Source organism: Eutrigla gurnardus, assembly GCF_963514095.1.
Source record: "Eutrigla gurnardus genome assembly, chromosome: 9".
NCBI lineage: Eukaryota > Metazoa > Chordata > Actinopteri > Perciformes > Triglidae > Eutrigla > Eutrigla gurnardus.
In genome coordinates this window covers 28332735-28358710 of record NC_139923.1, presented here as the reverse complement: position 1 = coordinate 28358710, position 25976 = coordinate 28332735, and the positions used below count along the sequence as shown (strand labels likewise).

The 25976-nt window shown below is 44.2% G+C and overlaps 2 protein-coding genes across 5 annotated transcripts; both read left to right on the top strand.

Moving 5' to 3' along the window:
- The first annotated feature begins 231 nt into the window (after window positions 1–231).
- On the top strand, window positions 232–7686 carry uba2 (ubiquitin-like modifier activating enzyme 2). 3 transcript variants are annotated; one of them, XR_014597673.1, is made up of 18 exons: window positions 232–421; window positions 946–1029; window positions 1588–1658; window positions 1747–1811; window positions 1961–2061; window positions 2673–2794; window positions 2873–2940; window positions 3057–3178; window positions 3778–3877; window positions 3951–4102; window positions 4171–4264; window positions 4343–4455; window positions 5173–5328; window positions 5422–5518; window positions 5791–5896; window positions 5991–6133; window positions 6355–7068; window positions 7105–7686. XR_014597673.1 is itself a non-coding variant. In XM_084016739.1 (17 exons), the coding sequence occupies exons 1-17, from the start codon at window positions 281–283 to the stop codon at window positions 6570–6572; spliced, it is 1962 nt and encodes a 653-aa protein (XP_083872865.1). In that variant the 5' UTR covers window positions 232–280; the 3' UTR covers window positions 6573–7686. The 3 variants fall into 3 exon arrangements, 1 of the variants encoding a protein (XP_083872865.1); XR_014597674.1 differs by having other exon boundaries at window positions 5991–6142; XM_084016739.1 differs by having other exon boundaries at window positions 5991–6142; window positions 6355–7686.
- Window positions 7687–8900: 1214 nt separating this feature from the next.
- Window positions 8901–23187, top strand: ca5a (carbonic anhydrase Va). Of its 2 annotated transcripts, none has more exons than XM_084016756.1 (7): window positions 8901–9343; window positions 13882–14079; window positions 14881–14999; window positions 17158–17253; window positions 17496–17558; window positions 18209–18367; window positions 20669–23187. In XM_084016756.1, exons 1-7 carry the CDS (start codon window positions 9208–9210, stop codon window positions 20834–20836), a joined length of 939 nt encoding a protein of 312 aa, XP_083872882.1. In that variant the 5' UTR covers window positions 8901–9207; the 3' UTR covers window positions 20837–23187. The 2 variants fall into 2 exon arrangements, with proteins under 2 accessions (XP_083872882.1, XP_083872883.1); XM_084016757.1 differs by lacking the exon at window positions 8901–9343 and adding an exon at window positions 13638–13792.
- The last annotated feature ends 2789 nt before the right edge of the window (window positions 23188–25976 follow it).

Sequence of the window (25976 nt, the reverse complement as noted above, 5' to 3'; positions counted from 1 at the left end):
ACTTTACATGAGAACATCTGGAAAAGTGCTATACAAAACTGATGTATTATTATGATTATTATTATGTGTTACTCTACCAATGTTATGGTAAAACCTTAAAAACAAACTCACTTCCCACCCACTTGTTGTCACCACCATCCAGAAGATGGCGCTAATGCGACGGCCAGGAAAGTAACCCGGAAGTGGGCGGGACTTCGGTTCTGTGAAAGAAGAAGAAGCCAAAAAAAAAAAAAGAAGCTGCTGCTGCTGCGGTCTCTGGTTCTGTCTCTAGCCGGTCAACATGGTCCAACTAGTGGGTTCCCTCCGAAAAGAGCTGGCCGACTCCCTTTCCACCTGCAAGGTGCTGGTGGTGGGGGCCGGGGGGATCGGCTGCGAGCTGCTGAAGAACCTCGTCCTCACCGGCTTCAAAAACATCGAAGTGGTCCGTCATACTTATGTTTTTATGTCTGTCTGTTAGCTAGCTCGCTAACTAGCCGGCTAGCATGCTAGGTCTTTGTGCGGGCGCAGACTGCGCCTGGAGTTGTGCTGCGGCCGGGCTCCGGCTAATTCCTGGTACGCTGGCTTTCAACATGAGTAAATAGAAACAGAGTGTTAGTTATGTCCCAACGCAGTTACGACGAAGTTGTAAAAAATAACCCTAATATGAACACCGATGTAGCCGTTTGTTTGGGAGCATTTCGCGCCATTAACACCGCTGAGGTGCGCGAGACAACTTCTGCTCGATGTTGACCAGCACCGACGCGCGCGCGCACACCCCCTTTTTTAAACTGTCCGATCCATCCAGAGATCCGGTGTCATTAATGGTTAATTACTACCACGTCCTTCAAAAGAGAGTTTAAATAATTAGTCATAATAAACAACCATCATGTGTGACGAAGCAGAGCATCAGATGGATAAATGATTGTAGCTGTGACGTCACCAACTGACGTTACAAACCCTCCACAGATTGACCTGGACACCATCGATGTCAGCAACCTGAACCGGCAGTTCCTCTTCCAGAAGAAGCACGTTGGCAAGTCTAAAGCACAGGTATGTAAACGTTTTATATTTGACCTCTGACCCCGAGGTGTTGCTGAAGCTGTTCAGGGTGGGAAGGGTTGCCAGTCTATCACAGGACTGAAGCATAACCCCCCTTTTACACTAGGTTGTAGACGTTGGTGGTAGTGTGAAGTATTACATACACGTTGTAAATATACAATTATATGCCCTAGTACTCCGAAACGACAATGGAAGGTGAACTGGGAGTTTTTCTTTCTGTTGTTGTTGTATTTACACTTCAAACTCAAGCATAGTTGAATACCTGCTGCTGTTGTCTTCTTCTTCTGTTTCTGTGATCAATCCCGAATCAACGCTGAAGTATCCAAACCATTTAAAAAAAACTGCAACAATCAAGAGGTGTTGTTGTTGTTTTAATTGTGTTTTTATTGCCTCAGACTTTTATTTAAATGTATTGGGGGCTTTACTGTTTCCTGCAGTGCTTAACAGTCAATTTTTGTATTTATTTTTGTAAGAAAAGGTGCTAAAAGTGAAATAGTTTCCCGTGTTTGTGTTTCTGACTCAGTCGGTTATTTTATTTTTGTCTTTCAGGTGGCGAGGGAAAGCGCCTTGCAGTTTTGTCCGACTGTCAACATCACTGCCTACCACGACAGCATCATGAAGTGAGTTTATATCTCTTACCGTCCTTAAATTAATGAAGGGTTTTATCAGACTTGCCATGCACACTTTTGTTCTTTTCTTCCTCAACAGCCCCGACTACAACGTGGAGTTCTTCAGAAAGTTCATGTTGGTCATGAACGCTCTGGATAACAGAGGTATGGATAATTTAGATTCACGATATTACCCCGATAATCATCAAATATGCTTAAAAGTCTTAAAAATGGCTCTTAAACATAACGGAATCGAGATGTGAACTGAAGATTTTGGCAGTGTCGTCCGACTAACATACCTTCTGCCTCCGTAGCGGCCCGTAACCACGTGAACAGGATGTGTTTGGCAGCGGACATCCCTCTGATAGAGAGCGGCACGGCCGGATACCTGGGACAAGTCACCGTCATCAAGAAGGTAGAGCTTCACCGTCTCCCTCCTCATAACGTCCAACATTGTGTAGATTTCCCGGCAGCCGGTTTTGTTCCCTTTTCTTAGTCAGGGTTGTATGGGTGCTGGAAACACTGGTGGTGTTTTCAAGGTTTGAAAGGTGCTTGGATGTAGAATAAAGGTCTTGAAATGTGTGTTGTATGTGATGACATCTATGATAGAACAGAGAAAAGAAGATCTCCATATCTGAGGGACTGAAAACAGCATTTTCTGACATTTCTTTATGAAAAATGACTTTTGATGATGAACAGATGATGAAAATAGTTGGTGATTATATTTCTGTGGATCTGTTAGTGGAATTAGTTTTCCTTTCATTTGTGGTCCTTCTGTAAAAAGCTGTCTCCAAACATCATGTTGGTTGTTTAGAGGACAATAACATCTCATTTAATGTGATGAACAAGTGACATCATAAGTAGACTGAATACTGACCATTGGATTGATACAAAGATGGAGTTTACCACAGCTGGAAGGTGCTGGAAAAGCATGGAAATGCACCTTGAAGTGCTTGAATTTGACTTTGGAGGTGGTGTAGGACCCCTGCTCATTGCTTCCTGTCTCTCTGTCCTCGTTTCCCCCAGGGAATGACGGAGTGCTACGAGTGCCAACCCAAGCCCACACAGAAGACCTTCCCAGGGTGCACCATCAGGAACACGCCGTCCGAGCCCGTTCACTGCATCGTCTGGGCCAAGTATCTCTTCAAGTGAGTAATTCCGTACAAACGTAGGCGTGATGTAATGCTGTGTTCTCACTTTAATCTCTTATGGCTTGTCTGTTGCAGTCAGCTGTTCGGAGAAGAGGATGCAGATCAAGAGGTGTCGCCCGACACCGCCGACCCGGAGGCCTCATGTGAGTGAGACAGCGGCGACTTTTAGGTTTCTTTGACATTCAGTTTGTTCATACTTGCAGCTCAAAGTACACAAACACCCTGCACTGTTAAATGTGTATTTGTGTGTGGAAAACAGGGAATCCCGAAGACACGGCGGCTCGCGCTACAGCTTCAGAAAAGGACGGTGACATTAAGCGAGTCTCCACCAAGGAATGGGCCCGATCCACCGGATACGACGCCGTCAAGCTCTTCAACAAGGTAAAGAATCAGAAGAACCGGACCTCGTTAGTAGTATTTTTACTGCCTTGCTGCAAAATCAGGGTCTTGGAGACCATTGTGTGCGTATTTTTGAAGAAAGGTTGGATTATTTAAAGTCGGGTTGTATGAGAAGCTTCGTAGTCGGTGTAATAGGTACAGCAGATGGTGGTCAATACGCTAAAAGTGATGTATTTATCTACTCTCGTCTCCCTTTGACTAAAACAGTTCTCTGATCTCCCTGAACATGAAGGTTAGGTTAGTTTGTGTGAGTGGGCTTCATTAACTGACAGCATGGTCATCTGTGGCAGGTGAAGACGGTCTGTGATTGGCTGTTATCCTGATATATCCTCCTCTTAGTTTGGTATGTGTTAGTTTTTATAAGGCGGCAGTGAAGGTGTGAGATGTTTGACCTGTAGATATCACTTTTGGATGTGGAGTGAAAAGAGTTTCTGGTTTTATCGTTTGTTGGTCGCTGCAGGTTTTCAGGTGTCTTTTTACTTTTCTGACCATGCTGCTTTACAATTTGACACACAGCAGTTTGAGTGTTTTTTTGTTTGTTTTGTTTTAAATACTATGTTCTGATTGGCCCCTCTCCTCAGCTTTTCAAAGATGACATCATGTACCTGCTGACCATGGACAAGCTGTGGAAGACGAGGAAAGCTCCGACACCTCTGGACTGGCAGCAGCTGAAGAAGAGCGGTACGTCTCTCTCTTTTTTTAATGTTAACGTTTCTGACTGATTAGTTTGACTCTATCCGTCTGTGTGTCCCAGCCTGTCCTCAGGAGGTCTCTGCAGGGTCAGGTCTGAAGGACCAGCAGGTTCTGGGTGTTTGGGGTCTCTGCCAGCTGTTCCAGCACAGCGTGGAGACTCTCAGCTCACAGCTGCAGGAGAAGGGAGAAGGAGCCGAGCTGGTCTGGGACAAGGTAACGCATCTTGGTTTTTATTGGCTGGTGTGGATCAGAGCCCTCACTAAACCTGGTCTCGTTCTCAGGACGACCCCCCAGCCATGGACTTCGTCACGGCAGCAGCCAACCTCCGCATGCACATCTTCAGCATGAACATGAAGAGTCGCTTCGACGTGAAGTGTAAGTCGGTTCTGGGTATCTCTCTTGTTGTGCACGTTGATAGACGCGTCCCTGATTGGTGTGTTTTGTTCCTTGCAGCGATGGCGGGGAACATCATCCCGGCCATCGCCACGACCAACGCCATCATCGCCGGCCTCATCGTGCTGGAGGGGCTGAAGATCCTGTCTGGGGAGCTGGAGTCCTGTCGCACGGTTAGTGACGGTGTTCACGTGGTTATTCCAGGCATTAGACAGGACCCGGACATCTACACACGGTGGAAGCGTTTTACTACATACTACATACTTTACAACATTTGGATTTCAAAGTCTGCTACATGAGATGTCATACACTCCTTTTTTTATTATTATTTTTTTTTCATGCTCTGATTTTGGACTATGTATTTTATTTTTACTACTTTGTCTATTTGGTTTCTCCAAATATTACCAAATGTTTTAGTTTTCAGAAAAATCGTGACATAACATTTTCATATTGTCACGTTAAAAAATTCAGTCAACCCCATTTGACTGAGTAGTACTAGTAGTAGATGGTAGTAGTACTAGTAGTAGATGGTAGTAGTTAGTAGTACTAGTAGTAGATGGTAGTAGTAGGGGTTAGCAGTACTAGTAGTAGGTGGAAGTAGTACTAGTAATAGATGGTGGTGGTAGTAGTAGTAGTAGTAGCAGTATTAGCAGCATTAAGCATCATTCCTGCCGTTGTTTACCGACATAGTATTATTAATATTAAATATATATGAATTTATATTATTATAATAATAACATCACTTACATGCTTCTGGACCTAAAACTGTGTTTCAGAGTTCGAATCCTCTCTGCCATCTCTTGTGGTTGTTTTTTTTCCATGTTTCACGTCTCTGTTTGCCCCTCCTCCTCCTCCTCCTCCTCCTCCTTCTCCTCCTCCTCCTCCTCCAGATCTTCCTGAACAAGTGTCCCAACCTCAGGAAGAAGCTGCTGGTCCCGTGCGTCCTGGATCCGCCCTGCTCCAACTGCTACGTCTGCGCCAGCAAACCGGAAGTCACGGTGAAGCTGAACGTCCTGAAAACCACCGTCCTCTGTCTGCAGGACCGGGTAACGACCGCCCGCTGGCTTTCATGCACTCGCACTCCAACGTCCATCCATCCTACCACAGACAGCTGACTGTGATGTTTGGTGTGTTTTCAGATCTTGAAGGAACGGTTCGGCATGGTGGCTCCAGACGTTCAGATCGAGGACGGGAAAGGGACCATCCTCATCTCCTCGGAGGAAGGCGAGACGGAAAGTAAGCACCAGTGAATCACATGGCAGCGATTCTTCATTCGGACAGAAGAGGGCGCTGTGGCTGCATCAATGCATTGAGAGAAAACGCATTCTCTTGCTGTTGCAAGGGGTTTGTAATGGTAGACTTGGAAATGAGCAGTTCTGGATTATATATATTTTAGAATTGGGACTTTTTCTTCAAAACCAAAAAATGGTTAAGTATTTTGGTTTACGCTCTTAAAAACATTAGGAGGTGTTGGGGGTAACTCCCATCCTGTTTTTCCCCCCCGACAGCCAACAACTGCAAATTTCTTGGCGATTTTGGGATCCGCAACGGCAGCCGTCTCCAAGTTGACGACTTCCTCCAAGACTACACGCTACTCGTTAACGTCCTGCACACGTACGTACCTTTTTTATGAATGAAATGCATCCATGTGCAACTGGACGTTTTTGTTTTTAATGTCGTCTCATGTGAATTTAATGTGTCTTCGTAGGGAGGAACTAGAGCGGGACGTAGAGTTTGAGGTCGTAGGTGAAGCCCCGGACAAAGCTCCGCCCCCTCAGACTACCCAGCCCGAGGTTAACAGCATCGCTAACGGCAACAAGGACTCCGCCCAGCCGTCCACCTCTTCTAAAGGTCAGCAGAGTGAGGAACAACATTTAAAACCTACAATTACTCCAATACTCCTTTTGTTTGTCATCAATAAATACTAATATTAATAACAAATAATAATCGTAAAAAATAAAAAAGAGAATAATGATCATAAATTAACCAAAAAAAGAAATAATAATAAAAAATAGAATGAATAAGAATCATGTCTTGCTGAACCATGTATAAACGTTGTCGTCACCTTCCAGCTCCGTCAGAGGACGATGATGTCATGATCGTGGACTCCGACGAGGAGGAAGAGGCGTCGTCCAGTGCGGCGTCGGCACCTCCAACCAGCGCCACCAAGAGGAAGCACTCGGACGCAGAAACTGGCGAGACCTCCACCAAGCGCCCGCGGACGGACCAATCGAGTGTCGCAGCTGCTCCCAGCGACAACGAGGATGATGACATCATCGCTCTGGACTAACGTCCGTCCTCCCTGGCCCCCCGAAGAAGGACTGAGAACTCTTTGAACGCTTATCGTTGTGACTCGAGACTTGACAAGTAGGTTTCAATAAATCGCCTCTTTTATGAAGAACAGTTTACCGCCCGGTTCGTCATCGTCGCCATCTTTACTCCGCGTCCGTGCTTTCATACTCACGATGCTGTAAATAGATTCTACATTTTAAAAAAGGTTTTGAAAAAAATGCACACTTCATTTGTTGTTGTTAGTCATTTCTGGTCCCTATAAAATGCTTTTCTTGATGGTTAAAAAAAAGTTTTGTTTTTGTATTTTTTATAAACGTAATGTATTTCTCATGTTACACAGGTCAGGGTGTGTTTTTTCTTTGTGCTTTGTGGTCGAGAAACAAAAGATTTAAAAACCAAAACATTTTCTTGGGGTTGTGATGTTGATCTCGGTCGTTGTGATGGTTACAGACGGGACTCGGCAGTCTGGTCTGCAGGTCCAGTCTGGTCTGCAGGTCCAGTCTGGTCTGCAGGTCCTGTCTGGTCTGCAGGTCCTGTTGATGTCCGGTCTGGTTTGTAAAGCACAGAGGCAGCGACGGGGCGGTTTGGCCATGTTGTGTCACAAGGGGGCGTTAGTTTGCTACCTCTTTTCTATAACTAACACCTTTTTGGCTGCAAGAATTTGATAACGCCCTCCGGAACGCGTCCAGCACAGCGGCGCCACCCCTCTGTGAAACTGCATCCTGTAGGCTCAGAATAAGCGGCTTAGATCCGGGCTCGTAGTCGTTTAGTGTTTATCGGTGTGTCTCGGTTGGTCTCGAAGCGAGGAGGCCGGTTTGTTTTAGACTAATGAAATAAGGCGGAGCCGGAGACGTATGGAGGGTTAATGACGGCAGACTCCGCGGCCGTCTCCGGTGTGTCGCTGTCCATCATTTCATTGTGATCTGACTTTGTTGTTTGAAAGGCTACGAGAGACCTCTGGACCAATTTGGTGAAGAAGACAATAAACAAATGCAGAGGTTTCTTGCGTTGTCTTGTTTATTTGTCTTGTCGATACAAAAACAAACAAATGTAAACAATTCTGCATGTTTTGTTATCATAAAGACTTTATAAAAGGATGTTTCTACACTGAATATGTTGAGGACCTTTTTATTTATTTTTTTTATCTGAAAGACAATGGCCTGAGGTAAACACTAAAATCACATGCAGACGTCTGATAAAAGCCTGTTTTGATCAGTGTGACATCATCAGAACATGAATCTGTGCTTTAAGATAAGCTTTAACTAGTCTCACTGGGGAATTTTACGGATTACAGCAGAAAATAGGACAGTGCAACAACAACAAGGTAAAACAGGAAAACAAACAATATATGTAACAGTTAAGATGTAAACCTAATCCAAATTTAAGATATTTACCTATAAATAAGTAAATGATTAAAAAGCGAGGTATAAATATTATAATTCTCTGTGTTCCGAATAGTTTGTTCTCTTCAGGGATTAAAGTCTGACGGTCATGTGGCCACAGTGTGAAGCATGATGCAACACTACTACCGACCACTGACACACACAATAAACAAGCTTGATGCCAAAATACATAAGTGTTCCCCATCCCCATCATTAGTCAGGAAACAGGACAAAGATGGACGATGCAAAACAAAACTAATAGAATGAAACATTTGAAATCAAATGCTGTACGTGCAATAATATATTTTATAAAGTATAAAAACGGCACATAAATACAGCACACTGATGTAAAAGCCATCGTTTTTTTATTTTTCCCACAATGCTCATTTGAATGTAGGACATCTAATGTATATTATACAGATTCTTTAAATTTAATGAGAAATATGACAGTATTATTCCATCACTGTTGGAAGTTAATTGAATTACTTACAGGTCAACAAAAGGAAGAAGAAAATGGTTAAATGTGGCTAAAAATACATAAAATCATGTGTTTATAAATATGCTGCCTTCACGTGGTATCAGAATTATGGTAAATACGCGTTGCTGACTCGGAAATTGCACGCGAACGCCCCCCTCGCGTCGTTTAATCTGTAATCTGTGTCACGACTGATATAATATAGACTGTTTATCGTTATAGATCGTATAGATAGAGTATGATGTGATTTATGGTTGTTTCTCCCCGTTCATCCCGACAACAAAGTGCCTTCACAAGTTTGGAAACTCAGATCTCCTATTAGCACGCGAAGGCAGCATCAGAGGTTCTTTTGATGTAGTTCGTTGACGCCCCTCAGTGGAGGCCGCTGATTGGTCGGCGCTGTAGCCCCCTTTTCCGTTACTGCCGAGTTGACAGACCCCCCCCCCCCCCCCCCCCCCCTCCCTTCCACAGCGGCCATATCTTATCTGAGGGTCCGGCCCCGGCAAGGACACTATTTAACGGGCTTAAATCGACGCGGTAGCTCCAGGGGGGGCAACGGACGTTATTTGATGCGGGTTTTATGAATGTTTGTCGGGGAAGCCTGCCCCTCGTCCCGCCTCCGGGCCAACGGTAGGAGGGAGTTTCAGCGCCGCGGAGGAGGAGAGCGAACACAAGCTAGCCCGATAGGTTTGTTTTGAACGGGCGAGAAGACGTAACTAACCCGTAGCTAGCTTTAAAATAAAAACATCGTAAATACGTTTTAGGCCAGATACACTATGGTGACTCTGGCGTCCGTGGTGAGACCCCTCGCCTCGCAGCTCCACCGACAGCTCGCCCGGAGGAGTCACCGCCTGACGCCCGTCCGGAGATGCAACCTCACGGCGTGCTCCAGCAAATATGTGCTGTCGCAGAGTAAGTACTGTTTGTTTGTTTTGTAACCCGCAGACATTGTGTCTCTCATTGAGGTTGAGGCCCGTCATTGTCGCTCACACAGCATCCGTTTTTAATGGTCACTTTTGTTGTCCTGGAAACCTGCACGGGGAGGGGGAGGGGGGAAAGCCCGGACTGGACGGTCCTCCTCATCGCTGGATTCACGTCTGTTGACTCAGATGTGTTTCTGTTTGAGACCAACAAACACAAACAAGAGCTGATGAAGTCCCTATGGGGCCACCCGAGGCCCATTTCACCTACATTGGGGCCTGGAGGCAAAAAAAACAAAGTGAAACCCACACTGAAGTGCCTTAAAGCTGTATTCTCTCTGGCTGTATAGAAGTCTATGAGAAAATGGTCCTACTTCTCTCTGCTGGCCACCAGGGGGCGACTCCTCTCTGGTTGTATAGAAGTCTACTAGAAAATGGTCCTACTTCTCTCTGCTGGCCACCAGGGGGCGACTCATCTCTGGTTGTATAGAAGTCTATGAGAAAATGGTCCTACTTCTCTCTGCTGGCCACCAGGGGGCGACTCCTCTCTGGCTGTATAGAAGTCTATGAGAAAATGGTCCTACTTCTCTCTGCTGGCCACCAGGGGCGACTCCTCTCTGGTTGTATAGAAGTCTACTAGAAAATGGTCCTACTTCTTTCTGCTGGCCACCAGGGGGCGACTCCTCTCTGGTTGTATAGAAGTCTACTAGAAAATGGTCCTACTTCTCTCTGCTGGCCACCAGGGGGCGACTCCTCTCTGGTTGTATAGAAGTCTATGAGAAAATGGTCCTACTTCTCTCTGCTGGCCACCAGGGGGCGACTCCTCTCTGGTTGTATAGAAGTCTATGAGGAAATGGTCCTACTTCTCTCTGCTGGCCACCAGGGGGCGACTCCTCTCTGGTTGTATAGAAGTCTATGAGAAAATGGTCCTACTTCTCTCTACTGGCCACCAGGGGGCGACTCCTCTCTGGTTGTATAGAAGTCTATGAGAAAATGGTCCTACTTCTCTCTTGATGTATTATCTCAGTAAACATTGTAAACATGAGTTTATGGTCTCAATCTCTAGTTTCAAGTCTTCTTAAATCCAGCATGATGTTCATTTAGTACATTATGGTCCATTTAGAGTCCTCCAGACCAGAAAGCAGGGGATGCTTTAGGGGGCGGGGCTAGCCTGCTGATTGACAGGTCGCTACCATGTTACCAATGCTAGTTAGCTGCTAAGAGGAGATCAATAGGAGTTTGAGTGAGTGAACACTTAGCTGTACAGTTGAACCTTGAATTGTAGAAGCTAACTTTGTTAGTAACTTGTGTTCGTCACATCTACCCGTCGCTCCTCCGCAGTCCAAATATGGTCACTTCCTTTGACTGGTTGATGCCAAAATGCCATGATGCCTCTAAAGTCCACAATCAAACGGGTGCTGTCACCATGACAACGTCCACCTCTTATATGTAGTTTATGCCTACGTTACGTATCGTGTTAGGGATGCTGTTTTCAAATACACAGAATATTTAGAGCCCGTTGTCGCCAAAGTCTGCCATCTGAAAATAATACACTTTTTACTATTTTGCTGCTGGGGCGACGCTTTTTTGTAGTCCATCCCGGAAGTCACGCTGGTTCCCTCGACAAAAGGTGATTTTAGATTTTGGATTAATTCAGAAAAAAAGTTCTGCTTGTAATTTCCCCAATGCTATGAGTCGGGTCCTCATCGGAAGATAAAGGTGGACTAGTCGGTGTGATGATGACCACCTTTATATTATAAAATTCACGAGGTATTTAATGTCGTCTCTTAAGCTTATTTCATCTAACCAGAAACCCATTAAAAACAGACAGAAATGTGAACTAATTTCCAGATTTTGGGACTCAAACCCTTCTATAGACGTTAGTCATACATTTATAGGATGCATCCATAGAACTTAAACAGCATTTATTTCCTTTGCATGTTAGAAACCTGGTGAACGTTGTTGCCATTGTTTCGATGCGCCCACGGAAAAGTCGAGACACAAAAACCCGTCAGACGAGTCCCGACAACTTCCTCACCACACCCGATAACGCCATCTCGTTCACCATCTCATGCCACTCGCAGCCTCTGACTCAGCAAAAAGTCGGCTTTCTTTCTTCCACCATGACAATAAACAAGAGTTCATATTTAACTTTAACAAGCGTGTTGTCATGGGTACCGTCTGTCCCAGACTTTATGGGAGGCCTTGGTTTCAGCTTTGAAGTGGTCCACTGGAAATGAGGCTTTTTCCTGTCCGTCCAACTTTTGTCCTTGTGCCTTTTTATTTTCTTCTAAAGGTAAAACGGCTGACTCAGAGAAAAGTGGAACAGCTTTTGATTCCCCGACTCGGGGAGGAACGCTGCCGTCATTTCAACAAGTGGGGACGGAGATTTGACCCAACCTCATCTCAGACTCCGACACGTTCTCCTTAAATTAAATCTGAAAACCCTGAGTGTTGTTAGTCGGTGTGGCACGCAACCTGCAAGGAAGCGCTGCCAGAAAACCTCCAGGAACAACTTACCACCACTTACTGTAATGTCTGAAATCACTCTTATAGATGATTATATAGTGAGCTCATCTGTAAAATGTACTCCGCTCATTTCCTCTGCACCCTACATTGCTGCTGTCTGCACACTTAGAACGTGCCGCTGATGTATTATCCATTTAAAAAGAAAAAGTCAATTAAGAAAGTAAAGTAATAAATATATATTGCAAGCTAGGGAGTGTGACGGTGCATTGAATCCCTGGTTAGATACGTTTTCGGTTCATTTTATTTTGAAAATTATTATGAACATTCAACAGTTGCTCATTGGCCATAAACACTCAACCACTGGCATATTATCAATACATAAATAAAAAAAAGTAAATCATAGTAATGAAATGTGACTCGATTTTCACCAAAATAATATTTTTAGAAATATCTAAATATTTCTTAAAATATTCTAAATATTTCTAAAAATATTCTAAATATTTCTAAATATTGCAAACAAATATTTCTAATAATATTCTAAATATTTCTAAATTCTCCCTCATAAAACTCTGCATTTATATTTTCCGGCTGCATTCACATCACACGAGGCGTAGCGGTAAAATCCGTAGCCTGCGTTAAAACGTGGACTTCATCTTCATAGAGGCGACGAAGCCTAGCGACCTGCTCCGACACCCACCTGTCACCCATAGCAACCACGCACACACACCTTATTTATTCATTATGAAGCCTTAATCTAACAGGTGATGGATATAAACTATAGAGACCAAAACTGTTTTTTTACCATTCTGTAAACACGTTTATATCTCATGTATTAATGAGGATTGACTCTCTTTTAGAGCCTCCAGTGGCCATTTGATGAACTGCAGTTTTGGAAACTTTAAAAGCGCTTACAACCATGAAACCTGTGTTGATTTACTGCTGATGTAAAACCAACATTTCCTGCTGAATTTTCCACTAAAGAACATATTCAACGCCGAAACAGAGCAACCTAATGGAGCTATTTATAAAAAAAGAAATAATACAAGATACGGATGTTTTCAGTGCCACGGGCTCTTTGTGAGGTTTTGTCATCACGATAAACGAAAGCTTTCATCTCGGCGTGCTGTCAAACCGTTTGCACCTCGCCAGCATCGCTGGGATGGCTGTGGTTGCTCACGGCGACACGCCTCCACGGCGGGTAGCAGATCCTGTTTGAGCAGCTGAGCTGAAGGGCCCGACAGAGGGACTAATGTGTAGACCCGGAGCCTTCTTTCTGGGTCGATGCAGCTGCCTCAGAGCTCGTCACAGACACACTCGTCATTTTCTGATTCGAGACATCTGCCGATCATGTGCATGACATCACGGCCAGCGAGATCTGCTGATGAAGACGAAGGTCATCTCATCCCAGTCGCACCAGTTTGGCTCCAGAGGGAAACAGTCGAATGTGCTGACGACACCTGTGGGATTTTTTTCCCCCATCTGTTTAGAAGTGGAACATTTTATGAGTGGAGTTTTCTTTTTATTTCCTGGGCTGGATCTCAAGGGTAAAGGAAAATAAGACGGAGGAGGAGGAGGAGGAGGAGGAGGAGGAGGGAGTATTGGGTAATTAGAAGTCAGGTCCGTGGACAGACGCCGGCTGAGCGGGCGGTTTGACCGGCCAGAGGTCCTGGTCAGATTTCCCTGCTGTGGAGGGGAGCTGGGGGCGTGCCAGGACATTCCTTGTGTCACTTTCTGTACAGCCAGCCCACTGCTCTCTTATTTTGTAATATCCCTTTCAGGAGAAAAAAAGAGTGAGAGACTAGAAGGAAGTGCTCACTTGCTCCTTCTTTCATTTAGTTCCTTGTAACGGCTCAAGGAAGGAAGAAGTGTGTGTTTTGTCTCGCTGACACTACTTTCTGTGTTTTTTAATTGCTTTTAATTTCCTTTTCTGAAAAAATGGACTGTCTTAAAATGAAGGAGTGCAACGTGAAAAGTAGGTGTCAGCATTTTTTGTTTTCCGTCCTTTTTTAACAGCAGACGACTGTTTTTTAAAATGTCTCTTTGATTTCCTTCCTCCTCCAGTGCATCCCATGTGGCAGGGACCCCTCGCGGTACCCGGAGGCGACCGCCAGTCTCCCATCGACATCGTGGTGCGAAAGAGCGTCTTCGATTCGCAGCTGAAGCCTCTGGTCACCGACTACGACCCGCGGACCTGCCAGCAGATCTGGAACAACGGCTACTCCTTCCTGGTGGAGTATGACGACACCACCGACAAGTCCAGTGAGCACTCTGTTATTGTCTATCTGTGTATATATATCCTCTGAAACATGTGCATTTAAATCACCTTTATATTTCCGTTAGTTGCCATGTAGAAGTCTAGAAAGTAAAATAATAGTTGATGATTAATAATTAACTGCTAGACTGGGAGTCAAATCAGTATTTTCTCTTTTAAACAAACAGAAGGAAACCTCAGCAGGGTTGTTCTAATCTGAGGATTATCTCCCCCCTCCCCTTTAAACAGCCCTCTGTCTGTATGAAACCTCCTGTAATCAATGCTACACTTAAAGCTGCAGATAAAAACCACAACCGTCACGTGGATCGGATGACTGTCATGTGACCTGACCTCAACAGTCTGCCTTTAAAAGTGTTTGTCATAATTACCGGGCTGCAGCAGGAATAAAACTTAAATTAAAGCCGCCACATCAACCACTTTTATAGGTGTTCACGTGCCGTCGTCAGTGCTGAGTCAGGAACATGTTTCCAGTAAAAAAAATCCAGGCGTGACGGAGGAAACTTTACTACACACAGTATCTCTTCCTCCTTATCTGCTGGTAGCATTTCTATCTGTGACTAACGGTTTACACAACATCATAAAAAAGAATAATAAGGAACAAAGCGGCTGCTTTTGTTAGCTTGGGTATGCAAGATTTCCTGCATGTTTCTGGGTCAGTGTGACTGCCTGAACAACCCGTCCTCCTTCTGTTTCAGTGGAGGAAACAACAACATGAGATCACATTTCTTTTTGGAGGAGTTTTAGTTCTTTTTGTCTGATCTGTGCGTGTTTTCCCCGTTGTGCTGCAGCGCTGAGAGGAGGACCCCTACAAGACAAGTTCAGGCTGTGCCAGTTCCACTTCCACTGGGGGGAGAGCAACGCCTGGGGCTCGGAGCACACCGTGGACCGGAGGCTGTTCCCTGCAGAGGTACCGTGCTGTTACAGGCGTTCACCAGCAGGGGGTTTAATCGTCGAGAACACTTTTATAGTAATCCTATAAAACGACTAGGGATGGCACCAAACCTCGACCTTGAGTGTCGAGGTTTGGAAGTAACTAGGTTACTATACCGCTTCTTCTTTTTATTAACATTTACACTTTTACATTTTACATTTCGGGGCGTTTAGCAGATGCTTTTGTCAGAAGAAAGTGAAACAACAATATATTGCTGTCGGTGCAGTAAGGATGTCTATAGAACAAGTTTCAAGCCCTCCTAATTGCTAGGTATACAACAAAGGGTGCTACACGATGCTAAGTGCCAGGACGTACGAACATACAAGTTAGTTAGGTTTTTATTTTTTCAGATGTTTTGATTGACATTCAAAGAACTGGTTTCGGCGTCGTAGGTTTAGATGATCGGGTTAATAGATCGGATCAGATTATTCTTCTCCCCTGATATCCAGTTATTTAAGGCAACCTCGGATCGATTCCAAGTATTGGATCGGTGCGTCCCTAAAGGGGCGTGACACAAATTATTCACGTGACACAATTACATATAAAGTCGATTCAAAGACGCAACTTGTCGCAAAATATTTAATTGTTTTGATGTGACGCTCTGACGCGAAGCCAATCAGCGGTGAGATTGTCCTCGAGTCGGCACTCATCACTGAATCAGGCAAATAAAATACAGGGTCGGTACGGGTGCTGGAAATCCTTGAAAACACTTTAGTGTGGTGTTTTCCAGGTTTGAAAAGTGCTTGGATGTAGAATAAAGGTCTTGAAATGTGTGTTGTATGTGATGACATCTATGATAGAACAGAGAAAAGAAGATCTCCATATTTGAGGGACTGAAAACAGCATTTTCTGACATTTCTTTATGAAAAATGACTTTTGATGATGAACAGATGATGAAAATAGTTGGTGATTATATTTCTGTGGATCTGTTAGTGGAATTAGTTTTCCTTTCATTTGTGGTCCTTCTGTAAAAAGCTGTCTCCAAACATCATGTTGGTTGTTTAGAGGACAATAACATCTCATTTAATGTGATGAACAAGTGACATAATAAGTAGACTGAATACTGACCATTGGATTGATACAGATATGGAGTTTACCACAGCTGGAAGGTGGTGGAAAAGCATGGAGATGCACCTTGAAGTGCTTGAATGTGACTTGAAAAGGTGGAGGAACTCTGTACATCGTGAAAATAGGTCGTCGTGAGAAGCTATAGCTTAATTATCCGTCGTGTAACAGCCGTATCTTGGCATCTGCAGCTTTGTTGTGCACACACACCTCTCTGTTGTGGCTTTAACAAAAGAAAAAAACCTGCTGCTGGAATAATGCAGCGTGTTTTGTTCAGAGCCGCAGGCTTGGAATAAGTTAAATCCGATATGTTGCAGGTGATTCACACTCGATCGGCTCTTTAAGGGTTAAAAGAAGAAAGAAATGCAAGGGAAATAAACTCAACACTGTTTAAACACTGTATATGTTGACTTACTTAAAAAAAATAATTCTATTCACACGGGCCACGGATCAGAGAAAACTCTGTTTGAACAGAGATCATCTATTTCCATGTTGCTCCGTCAACTTCAGCACACTTATATAACCTGTGTGTGTGTGTGTGTGTGTGTGTGTGTGTGTGTGTGTGTGTGTGTGTGTGTGTGTGTGTGTGTGTGTGTGTGTGTGTGTGTGTGTGTGTGTGTGTGTGTGTGTGTGTGTGTGTAGGATCATGTTACAGTCAAGTTACCTGACTGGTGACTTTCTTTCTCGGGGCGTTTTTCCATCAGAGTCATTTGTTCCCAAAAGACTGCGTCGGGTCACAGAAGGTCGTATTTGGGTCGCCGGATAAAGTCTTTTATTACCATTTCTATTCGCAGTTCACATTTGAGCCACACGGGGGAGCCTTATCTATCCACGGTTTGATCTAAAGAAACATTTCTTTTTAAATTAAAATATTATTTTCCAGAATCTCCCTTTTTTAAAACATAACCAGAAGTAACTTATTGTGCCGAATAAACACAAATTAGCAAGACACAAAGGCGTTAATTCATGAGGCCAGAAAGGGTGGAGTGGGGGACAAAGAGGTCCCTTAGCTTTCTGAAAACGTCGCCCCCTGAACTATATAGTTGAATAACCCTGTGTGTGTTCTCAGCTCCACTTGGTCCACTGGAACTCTGAAAAGTACAGTTTGTTTGAGGAGGCGGTGATGGAGGAGAACGGGCTGGCTGTTATCGGAGTCTTTCTTAAGGTACGACACACACACACACACACACACACACACACTCACTCACACACACACACACACACACACACACACACACACACACACACACACACACACACACACACGCACACACACACACACACATACACACACACTTTACCTGCATAGTTACAGGCCAACATGGATGGATGAACACAGATATGTGTTGTATACATGTGGGTTAAACTTAACGTCTGATCCTGGTCCTGGTCCTGGTCCTGGTCTAGGTGGGAAAGAGACACGAGGGGCTGCAGAAACTAGTGAACGCTCTGCCTGCTGTCAGACACAAGGTTGGTCCACATTTTATTTTATTTTATAGTCTAGGGAGCCGATATATTAATGGTGAGGAGGGTAAACACTGACCCCCTCTAGTGGTTCAGGAGAGACACTGCAGGACTCGTCAGACAGGACTATCTGTGTAAGAACTGATGAGCCTTTTTATTATATATATATATATATATATATATATATACACATACTTTTCATATAGATTTTCACATCATCCTAGTGCTCAGAATGTATTACGCACATTATGACTTAATTATTATTATATTATTATTAATATTTAAGAATGTTCAACGTAAGCCCTCACATTCTCGCAGTTACTAATAGAAGTGAAATGAAGGTAATAAACTATTAAAACAAGCTGTTCTGTAAGTAGGTTTGTATGTTGCTTATCTGGAGGTCATCGTTCGCCCTTCTCTTATCGCTAATAACGTTTGATAAGGTCGGGAAATGGAAATGAAAGTTGTATAACGCTCATTGTGTTTTAATTGGGTCACGATTAGATAATGATGGTTGTAGTATTTTAGACGGTAGCTTCTGTTATTAGTCTGGGACGTTTGTAATTATAATTATATGTCTTAATTGCATTTTTAAACACTGGCTACGATCTTTCCCGTATTCTATTAATTCCATCTGACTCATGTTGTGTTTTCAGGACAGCGTCTTGGAGTTCAACAGGTTCGACCCGGCCTGTCTGCTGCCTGCCAACACCGACGACTACTGGACCTACCACGGCTCTCTGACCACGCCCCCTCTGACGGAGTCCGTCACCTGGATCGTCATGAAGCAGCATATAGAAGTCAGCCATGACCAGGTGTGTGTCATCATGTTTCCATAAGAAAAATAAAACGCCTCCCTGATCAGGGAGGAAACGGCCCCTCCCAACTTGGACCGCTCCACTTTTTGTTCCATCCGATTGGCTCAGCCTGACCCTCGGCCCGGGTCACTTTTTACCCGCCCATCGAGCCTCTTTCCTGGACACGGGTTCTCCTCACGACCCGCTGTCCCCCCTGGAGAGCAACTTTTAGAGCTTTATCAATCAATGAGCAAAAAATAAATAAAAGATTTGACGATCAGGCTTGGACCAATCAGATTCGACTATGTAAAATCACAGCCCTACACTTCGATATTTAATACCAACCCAGATATGATTTTAGTGTCTTTTAAACCCAGATATTATTTATTTGTAAATGCTTTCGTGGAACGTTTAAGTCGTGTTGCTCACATGAAAGCCGGGAAAGACGATACGTTATGTTAACGTTGTTTCTTTAAAGGGGAAGCGTGCTCCTTTTTTTCTTAAAGTGCCAGGCACATCAGGGAGTTAAGATCCCATCTAGAAAAACCAGCTCTCCAACACGAGGTCACACCAATGACAGAAAACAAGAGAGGAATGCCGATGACTCATTACTGCATGCTGCGTGGGAGTTGTGACATTTACTAGTTAATTAACTTCAGATGAGAGCGACTGTAAACATCAAATACTTCACTGTACTACTACTACTACTACTACTACTACTACTACTACTACCTACTACCTACTACTACCTACTACCAGGTCCACCAGCAGCACGGAGCAGATTAGACTTCAACAGGCCAGAAACATAAATACATGCTTATATTTCTCTCTGCTGGAAAAGGACAAAGCTGCATTGTCACACATTGTCCAAAACAAAACTTCTGAACTGCCGACCGACCACTAGAGGGCTCCTGGTGTCTTCCAGAGTCAAACCACTCTTTAGTGTTTCCTTCAGCAGCAATTAAGCTTCCACAGTGACACTTGTTCCAGAACATTAATCTTATTTTAATAACGCAGCCACATTGTAATAATCATAATCGTGTTGAGGGAGGCTTGTCCAACATTTTTTAACAATTAAGGAAGTTCATCCAACCTGTATGGCAGCATTTTTGTGTCCCGAGGAAAGCAGCCTCCATCGGTGTGTTTCCACTGGAATCTCAAACCCTGATTTGTGATTTCATTACCGTTTTAAACGCAATAAAAACGGCAAAAAAATGATGCCGAAATAACAACATCATGATGGTGATCAGTAAAAAGTGCTGAGTCATGCTTTGTTAGGTCTGTCTGCAAGACCACAAGATAACTACTGTTAAAACGCTGGTTTTCTGAATGGAGTCTGGTTGATGGTGCTAGGCTACGCTAACATTGTAGCTGCTCCATCAACACTCCATATAAGGTCATCTAGACATAAATACAGCAGAGACCTTGTTGTTTGGACCACAGACAGTCTCTGGTTCCTCCACATAGTCTGGTCTGGTCTCTGGACTGATGTGAGCTACTATCTAGACCTCTGGGGGACCCCAGACAGTCTCTGGTTCCTCCACATAGTCTGGTCTGGTCTGGTCTCTGGACTCATGTGAGCTACTATCTAGACCTCTGGGGGACCACAGACAGTCTCTGGTTCCTCCACATAGTCTGGTCTCTGGACTAATGTGGTCTACTATCTAGACCTCTGGGGGACCACAGACAGTCTCTGGTTCCTCCACATAGTCTGGTCTGGTCTCTGGACTCATGTGAGCTACTATCTAGACCTCTGGGGGACCACAGACAGTCTCTGGTTCCTCCACATAGTCTGGTCTGGTCTGGTCTCTGGACTCATGTGAGCTACTATCTAGACCTCTTGGGGACCACAGACAGTCTCTGGTTCCTCTACATAGTCTGGTCTGGTCTCTGGACTAATGTGAGCTACTATCTAGACCTCTGGGGACCACAGACAGTCTCTGGTTCCTCCACATAGTCTGGTCTCTGGACTAATGTGAGCTACTATCTAGACCTCTGGGGACCACAGACAGTCTCTGGTTCCTCCACATAGTCTGGTCTCTGGACTAATGTGAGCTACTATCTAGACCTCTGGGGGACCACAGACAGTCTCTGATTCCTCCACATGGTCTGGTCTGGTCTCTGGACTAATGTGGGCTACTATCTAGACCTCTGGGGGACCACAGACAGTCTCTGGTTCCTCCACATAGTCTGGTCTGGTCTCTGGACTAATGTGGTCTACTATCTAGACCTCTGGGGACCACAGACAGTCTCTGGTTCCTCCACATAGTCTGGTCTTGTCTCTGGACTAATGACTGCTTCTCTCTCGCCCCCCTTCAGCTGGCGGTCTTCCGGAGCCTCCTCTTCACCTCCGCCGAGGAGGAGGTCCAGAAGAGCATGGTGAACAACTTCCGGGTGCAGCAGTCTCTCTGCGGTCGCACCGTCCGCTCCTCCTTCACGCCGTTCCTCCAGGAGGCGCCGCCGGCCGGCGACGACGCCGCCCACTGACGTCCGACGCTCGGACCCCGAACTCGCCGTCGAAAAACCAGAACTACCTTCTCTCCGTGAGCCGCAGCTGTCCACGCTCTCCCTTTTTACTTTTAAAAGTTAATTTATTTGTTCTTACAAACGTTTTACGAGCTTCGGTAGCTCATAAGGGAAGGTTGCTGTTAACAGGGATTGTATATATTAGTTTTAACATTCAGTGGGGGTTTGTGTATCTGCAGATCAGCTGATCGACAGCAGCTGCTAGTTTACAGCAGAAAACCCCGGAGATTAACAAACTGAATATAAATATCTATAAATATGCATCTGATATCATCAAGGGCTTTTTTAAAATACTATAACGAGGGTTTTTGGGGTTCATCAGTCATTTTGTCATCAGTACATTATGATGATTTAGAATGTTTTTCCTAATCTGTTACAAAGAGATTATTCTGGTTTTATACATCCGACATTCAGGAAACAGCTTCACGTAAAAACACGTAAACGGTGTAACGGTTCACGTAGTCGCACCGCAGATCTTTGGGTAGGATGCTAGCGGGTTTAGCCCGGTTAATTAAGCTCAAGCTGAATTGGGTTCCTCTGAGGATACACCTCAGGAATTTAATTTACGACTGAGAGAAATTATTATTTTTTTAAACGGACCGGACGGCGAGCGTTCAGGCTCCTCCCACAGCAGATTCCCCGCCGAGCAAAAGTAGCTAACGTCGTAGAGTATATCGTTAATGCGTATGTGTGACATCACAACATCGTAGACCAATAGAATTAAAACGCGAGATCTAAGTGTTTGAGTTAGTTACAGTCCAGTTCAGGTTTTATGATGGAGGATTAAACTGAGTTACTTTTAAAAATATTTAGGATTTATTTCAATTTATTTTTGTGAATAAATCAAATAATAATTATGGCCAATTTGCAACTGTTGAATTTTGATAATATTACTGACACACACACACACACACACACACACACCTTTTAGGAATCTTGTGATTGAAAGAAAATGATTTGTTGTTGTTTTTACGGTCGTTTCAAGGATCAGAACCACGGTTGCCTTAATTAATGAATCTCACGTCTGAACGTGGAAACGATTCTTTCCGTTACACAAACAGGCTCAGCGGTTGGCGGTTGCCCGTAGCAACAGTCGAGGCCCAGACAACATTTACAATGACCATCGCCTGTTTTTTTGTTAGCTAGTTTTTTTTGTCTGTTTTGAATGAAAATGAATCGGCCAAGTTAATGACTCATGACTCGCACCGCCAAGCGAGTTCAGCAGCAGAGGATTCAGGAAAACCTGTAGCGGACTTCCTGTCCATCAGTGAATCCAGTCCATGTCTCCGTTAGAGCGTCTGGTTGAGTTTGGACTGTAAATCCGTTGTACTGTAATGTAGAATACCTGATTTATTTTAAATTTAAACTGTCCAGACGAAGGGACCCACCGGGAAAAGCTGCTCTTGTAAAGCTGTTCTCGCTCAGGATTTCTTTCTGGGGGAAAAATCTTAGGTAGCGGATCGTAATTAAATAAATAGAAAACACTCACAATAAGTGGATCGTGGTGAATTTCCGTTAAAAAAAAATACAGGATACAAAAAATCTGTTTTTAAATTAATTTATTGTATCCTGTTTTTTTTATTTATTATTAATTATAGGTTTTATTCTACTCATTCATGCAGAGACCTTGTGATTTAAAAACATCTTATTTAAGATTATTTGATTGTTTTCACTAAAAAGGATGCCCACCTAAAAGAAAAAAGTCTATCTATGACATAAATCAATATTAGTCTGTTAACAAAAAGTAAAAAGAGAGTTCCATTTTAAAGATTTACTTTTCATATTACAACTCAAACACAGCAGCTGTTATTATACTTAATAATACTATTAAGAAAACAAGAAGTACTTCCATCACTGTAACTAACCTGTAGCTGTAATAGGAGCTGTGGGCTTATGGGAAATGGTGTTCAGAGATATCATAAAGATAAAGTTTAGCCGGAAGGTAAATCAAACACTCGTGTGTTTGTCACTCAGCAGCAGCGATTACCCAACCTTGCATCATTTAAAGAAGTCTGGCATCGAGCCATGTGACTCATTACAGAGAGAGAGAGCCTGAGGGCGAGATTTAAATGCATAAATACAAAACTCAAAAGGCTGGGAGAGAGAAAGTTGTGATTTTCTTTTATAAAGATCTGTAGTTGTTTCTCAGAGTGGAAACAAAATAATTGCACTACAAAAAATTCCCAAACTGAATCTACGCATGCCTTCATGTCGTGCAGCTGCATTTTTGAAGTTTTATCGATGTGTTTGAAAACGTGCGCCGCGATCTGCCTTCATGTTTCATGTTCATTTTGAAATTTCTTTTTTTTTTTTTAAGAAAAACAACTTTGAATGTTTATCGATTTATATTCCGGTACAAATGTTTGTCTCCGTGGCCTTTTCTTGTCAAAGCAACATCATTGTTCATGATGATGTTTTCTGCCTCACAGTTACATCTTTTTTTTACATAATGTTGTAGCAGGTGTATTTCAACATACTTCAGCTGTTTGTCTTGTGGGCAGCCGACATTCCGGCCCTGCAGGGCTCCACCGGGCCTCTCTCTCTCTTACTCTCTCTCCCAGCATGCTTTGCTCCACCTGGATGGCTCTTCTTAAAGGGTGCCGTCCAGCTGCAGCAACCTGGATGTGTTTTGCTACTAAAGATGTAAAGATGTTTTTTAAAGAGATATATTAATCGATATAACAATAAAGTAACGTGTGATGTAAAGAAAAACTTGACTTTTTGTGTTTTTAACAAGGACAACCTGACCCAGCTCCTCTCAGAGCCTGAACCAGACCTGGTCTTGGCTCCCCCCTCCCACCACGATCCCTTTTGAAGCACCCAGCGAGCAGAGAGGGGATGTTTGCTGGCCCCCTCCCAGACGCCGGGCCCCTGAGGGCCGGTTGTTTACCCTCCTTCACCGCGGGCCGGTCTGGGTGTGTTTGTTGTGCTTGGCTGTGGGGGGGTCTGGGTGTACCGGGACTCACCAGTCCGTCTGCTGGGCTTCCCCTGATTGTATGACTGGACAGACTGACTGGAGTCCCCGAAGCTTTGATTTTGGATTTCTGTTTTTATTGGGGGAGAACGAGGAAAACGTTTTCATAAGCACGGAATTATTTTTTCTCTCTATTGTATTCAAATGTTTCACCAAATGTTCTCTTGAAAACTGTTTCTGTAGGAACACAATCCCTTCTATCACAACTCATAACATAACAAGTACTTTTCTCATCGTCAAAAGATCTCACACTAATCTGCCCAAGAGGTAAATCTTAAAAGTTTTATTTTTGAAAAATAAAGGGTTATAACTACCTTCAACTGCTGGGCTCTGCAGAGACCATCATCTTCTAAATGAAGACTTGGAACCCAGGTGTCAGCGTCCACTTCTGAAAAGTGAAGCCAAAGCTTTAAGTGCCTTAAACCTGCATTCTCTCTGCTGGCCACCAGGGGGCGACTCCTCCCTGATTGTACGCTACCAATGCTAGTTAGCTACTAAGATGACTTTTAACACACCTTGAATAATGGAAGCTAACTTTGTAAGCAGCTTCACACCAGAATCCACATGGATCCAGATTGACAGCGAGATGAAAAGAGGAAGATGAAGAAGCCATTGTTGTGGTTGGAGGAACCCGTCTTCCTGCTCTCCGTTTGAGGGAACCGCTTCATGTCAACACGCCGAGAACCCCTCCGGTTCGGAGCTATAAACAGGAACGTACAGCAGAGGCCTTTCCTTCTGAACTCCCAGATGCTCTTCCTCCCGTTGGACTCCTCTCCCTCTCTGCTCTATTTGTTTGCTGCTTCAGTGTTTTTCTACACAAAGGAGTTCCATCCGTGTGCTTTTTTCTGTAACGTCTCATCCCACAGTTGCCACATCAATGGAGAGGGAAAAGTCACGTTTCTGCTCTTTGGCTTCTTTTTCTGGTTTCCAAAGAGTCCCGAGGGAAACGTCCGGCTCTTCAGCTTCATGTTCTTCATCTTCCAGTAACCCCAGCTTTATTCTCCTTGACGCTGGTGCATCACGTGCTACAGTTTCTACTGCATGCTACAGTTCCTACTACAGATTCTGCTATGTGCTACAGTTTCTGCTACAGATTCTACCATATGCTACAGTTTCTACTGCATGCTAGAGTTCCTAGTTGTGTTGGGCGGATGGATTGTTTGTGTGTTTGTGTGTTTGATGATTTCAGTGTCGGGCCGACGTGCAGATTTCCTGGGAGAGAAGCTGGATGTTACTACAGCTGCCCGACCTCTCCCACACACACACACACACACACACACACACACACACACACACACACACACACACGCACACACACACACACACACACACACACACAAACACGCACACACACACACACACACACACACACACACACACACACACACCGCAGAGTAGTTGCTGCGTTGTTGAGCGACCTCTTCCCATCGGTGCAGTGTTCCCATATCTGCAACTCCTGTCATGGTAGATTATTATGACGATGGATGACACACTATTGTTGTTTTGCTGCATTCTGTACTTGTTTTGTGTGTCTTTGTAGTTGTTATGTGTCTCTTTGTGGTTTTGTATCTTTGTGGTCTTTTTATGTCTCTTTGCAGTCGTTTTCCGTTTCTTTGTGATCATGTTCCTCTCTGGTGGAAACACGTCTCCTTAAGGGAGGTTCTGTGGTTTCTGTAGGGCGTCTGGGCGTATGCCCCTTAGGCCTGTTCGGTAAAAGCTCTTGTAAAACGTCACGTGTGAAAACGTCATTGTTCACAGACACGGAGTCTGGCCACTGAGTCACATTATGTGTGATTTTTTTTTTCATCCATATTTTGTAACTCTTGCTAGAAAAGATGCAGTTTGCAGCAGCAGAATGTGAGATTAACCGTGGACAGACACAGAGGTGCACAGTCACTCACACACGTGACTCATCTCATGACCTTCCAGGTGGAAATAACTATATTTGTAAGCCAGCCTCCCACAGCGGCCTAGAGCAAAGCCCTTTCATTTACTCCCCGGGCCCCTGGGGGCCTCACAGGGCCACCGTACAGGTTTACCCACTCAGACCAAGACGACAGACATGGATCGAGGCGTATTTTCGTCTCTTGATCTGTGGCTCGAACCTCAGATGAAGGTTTTGCATTC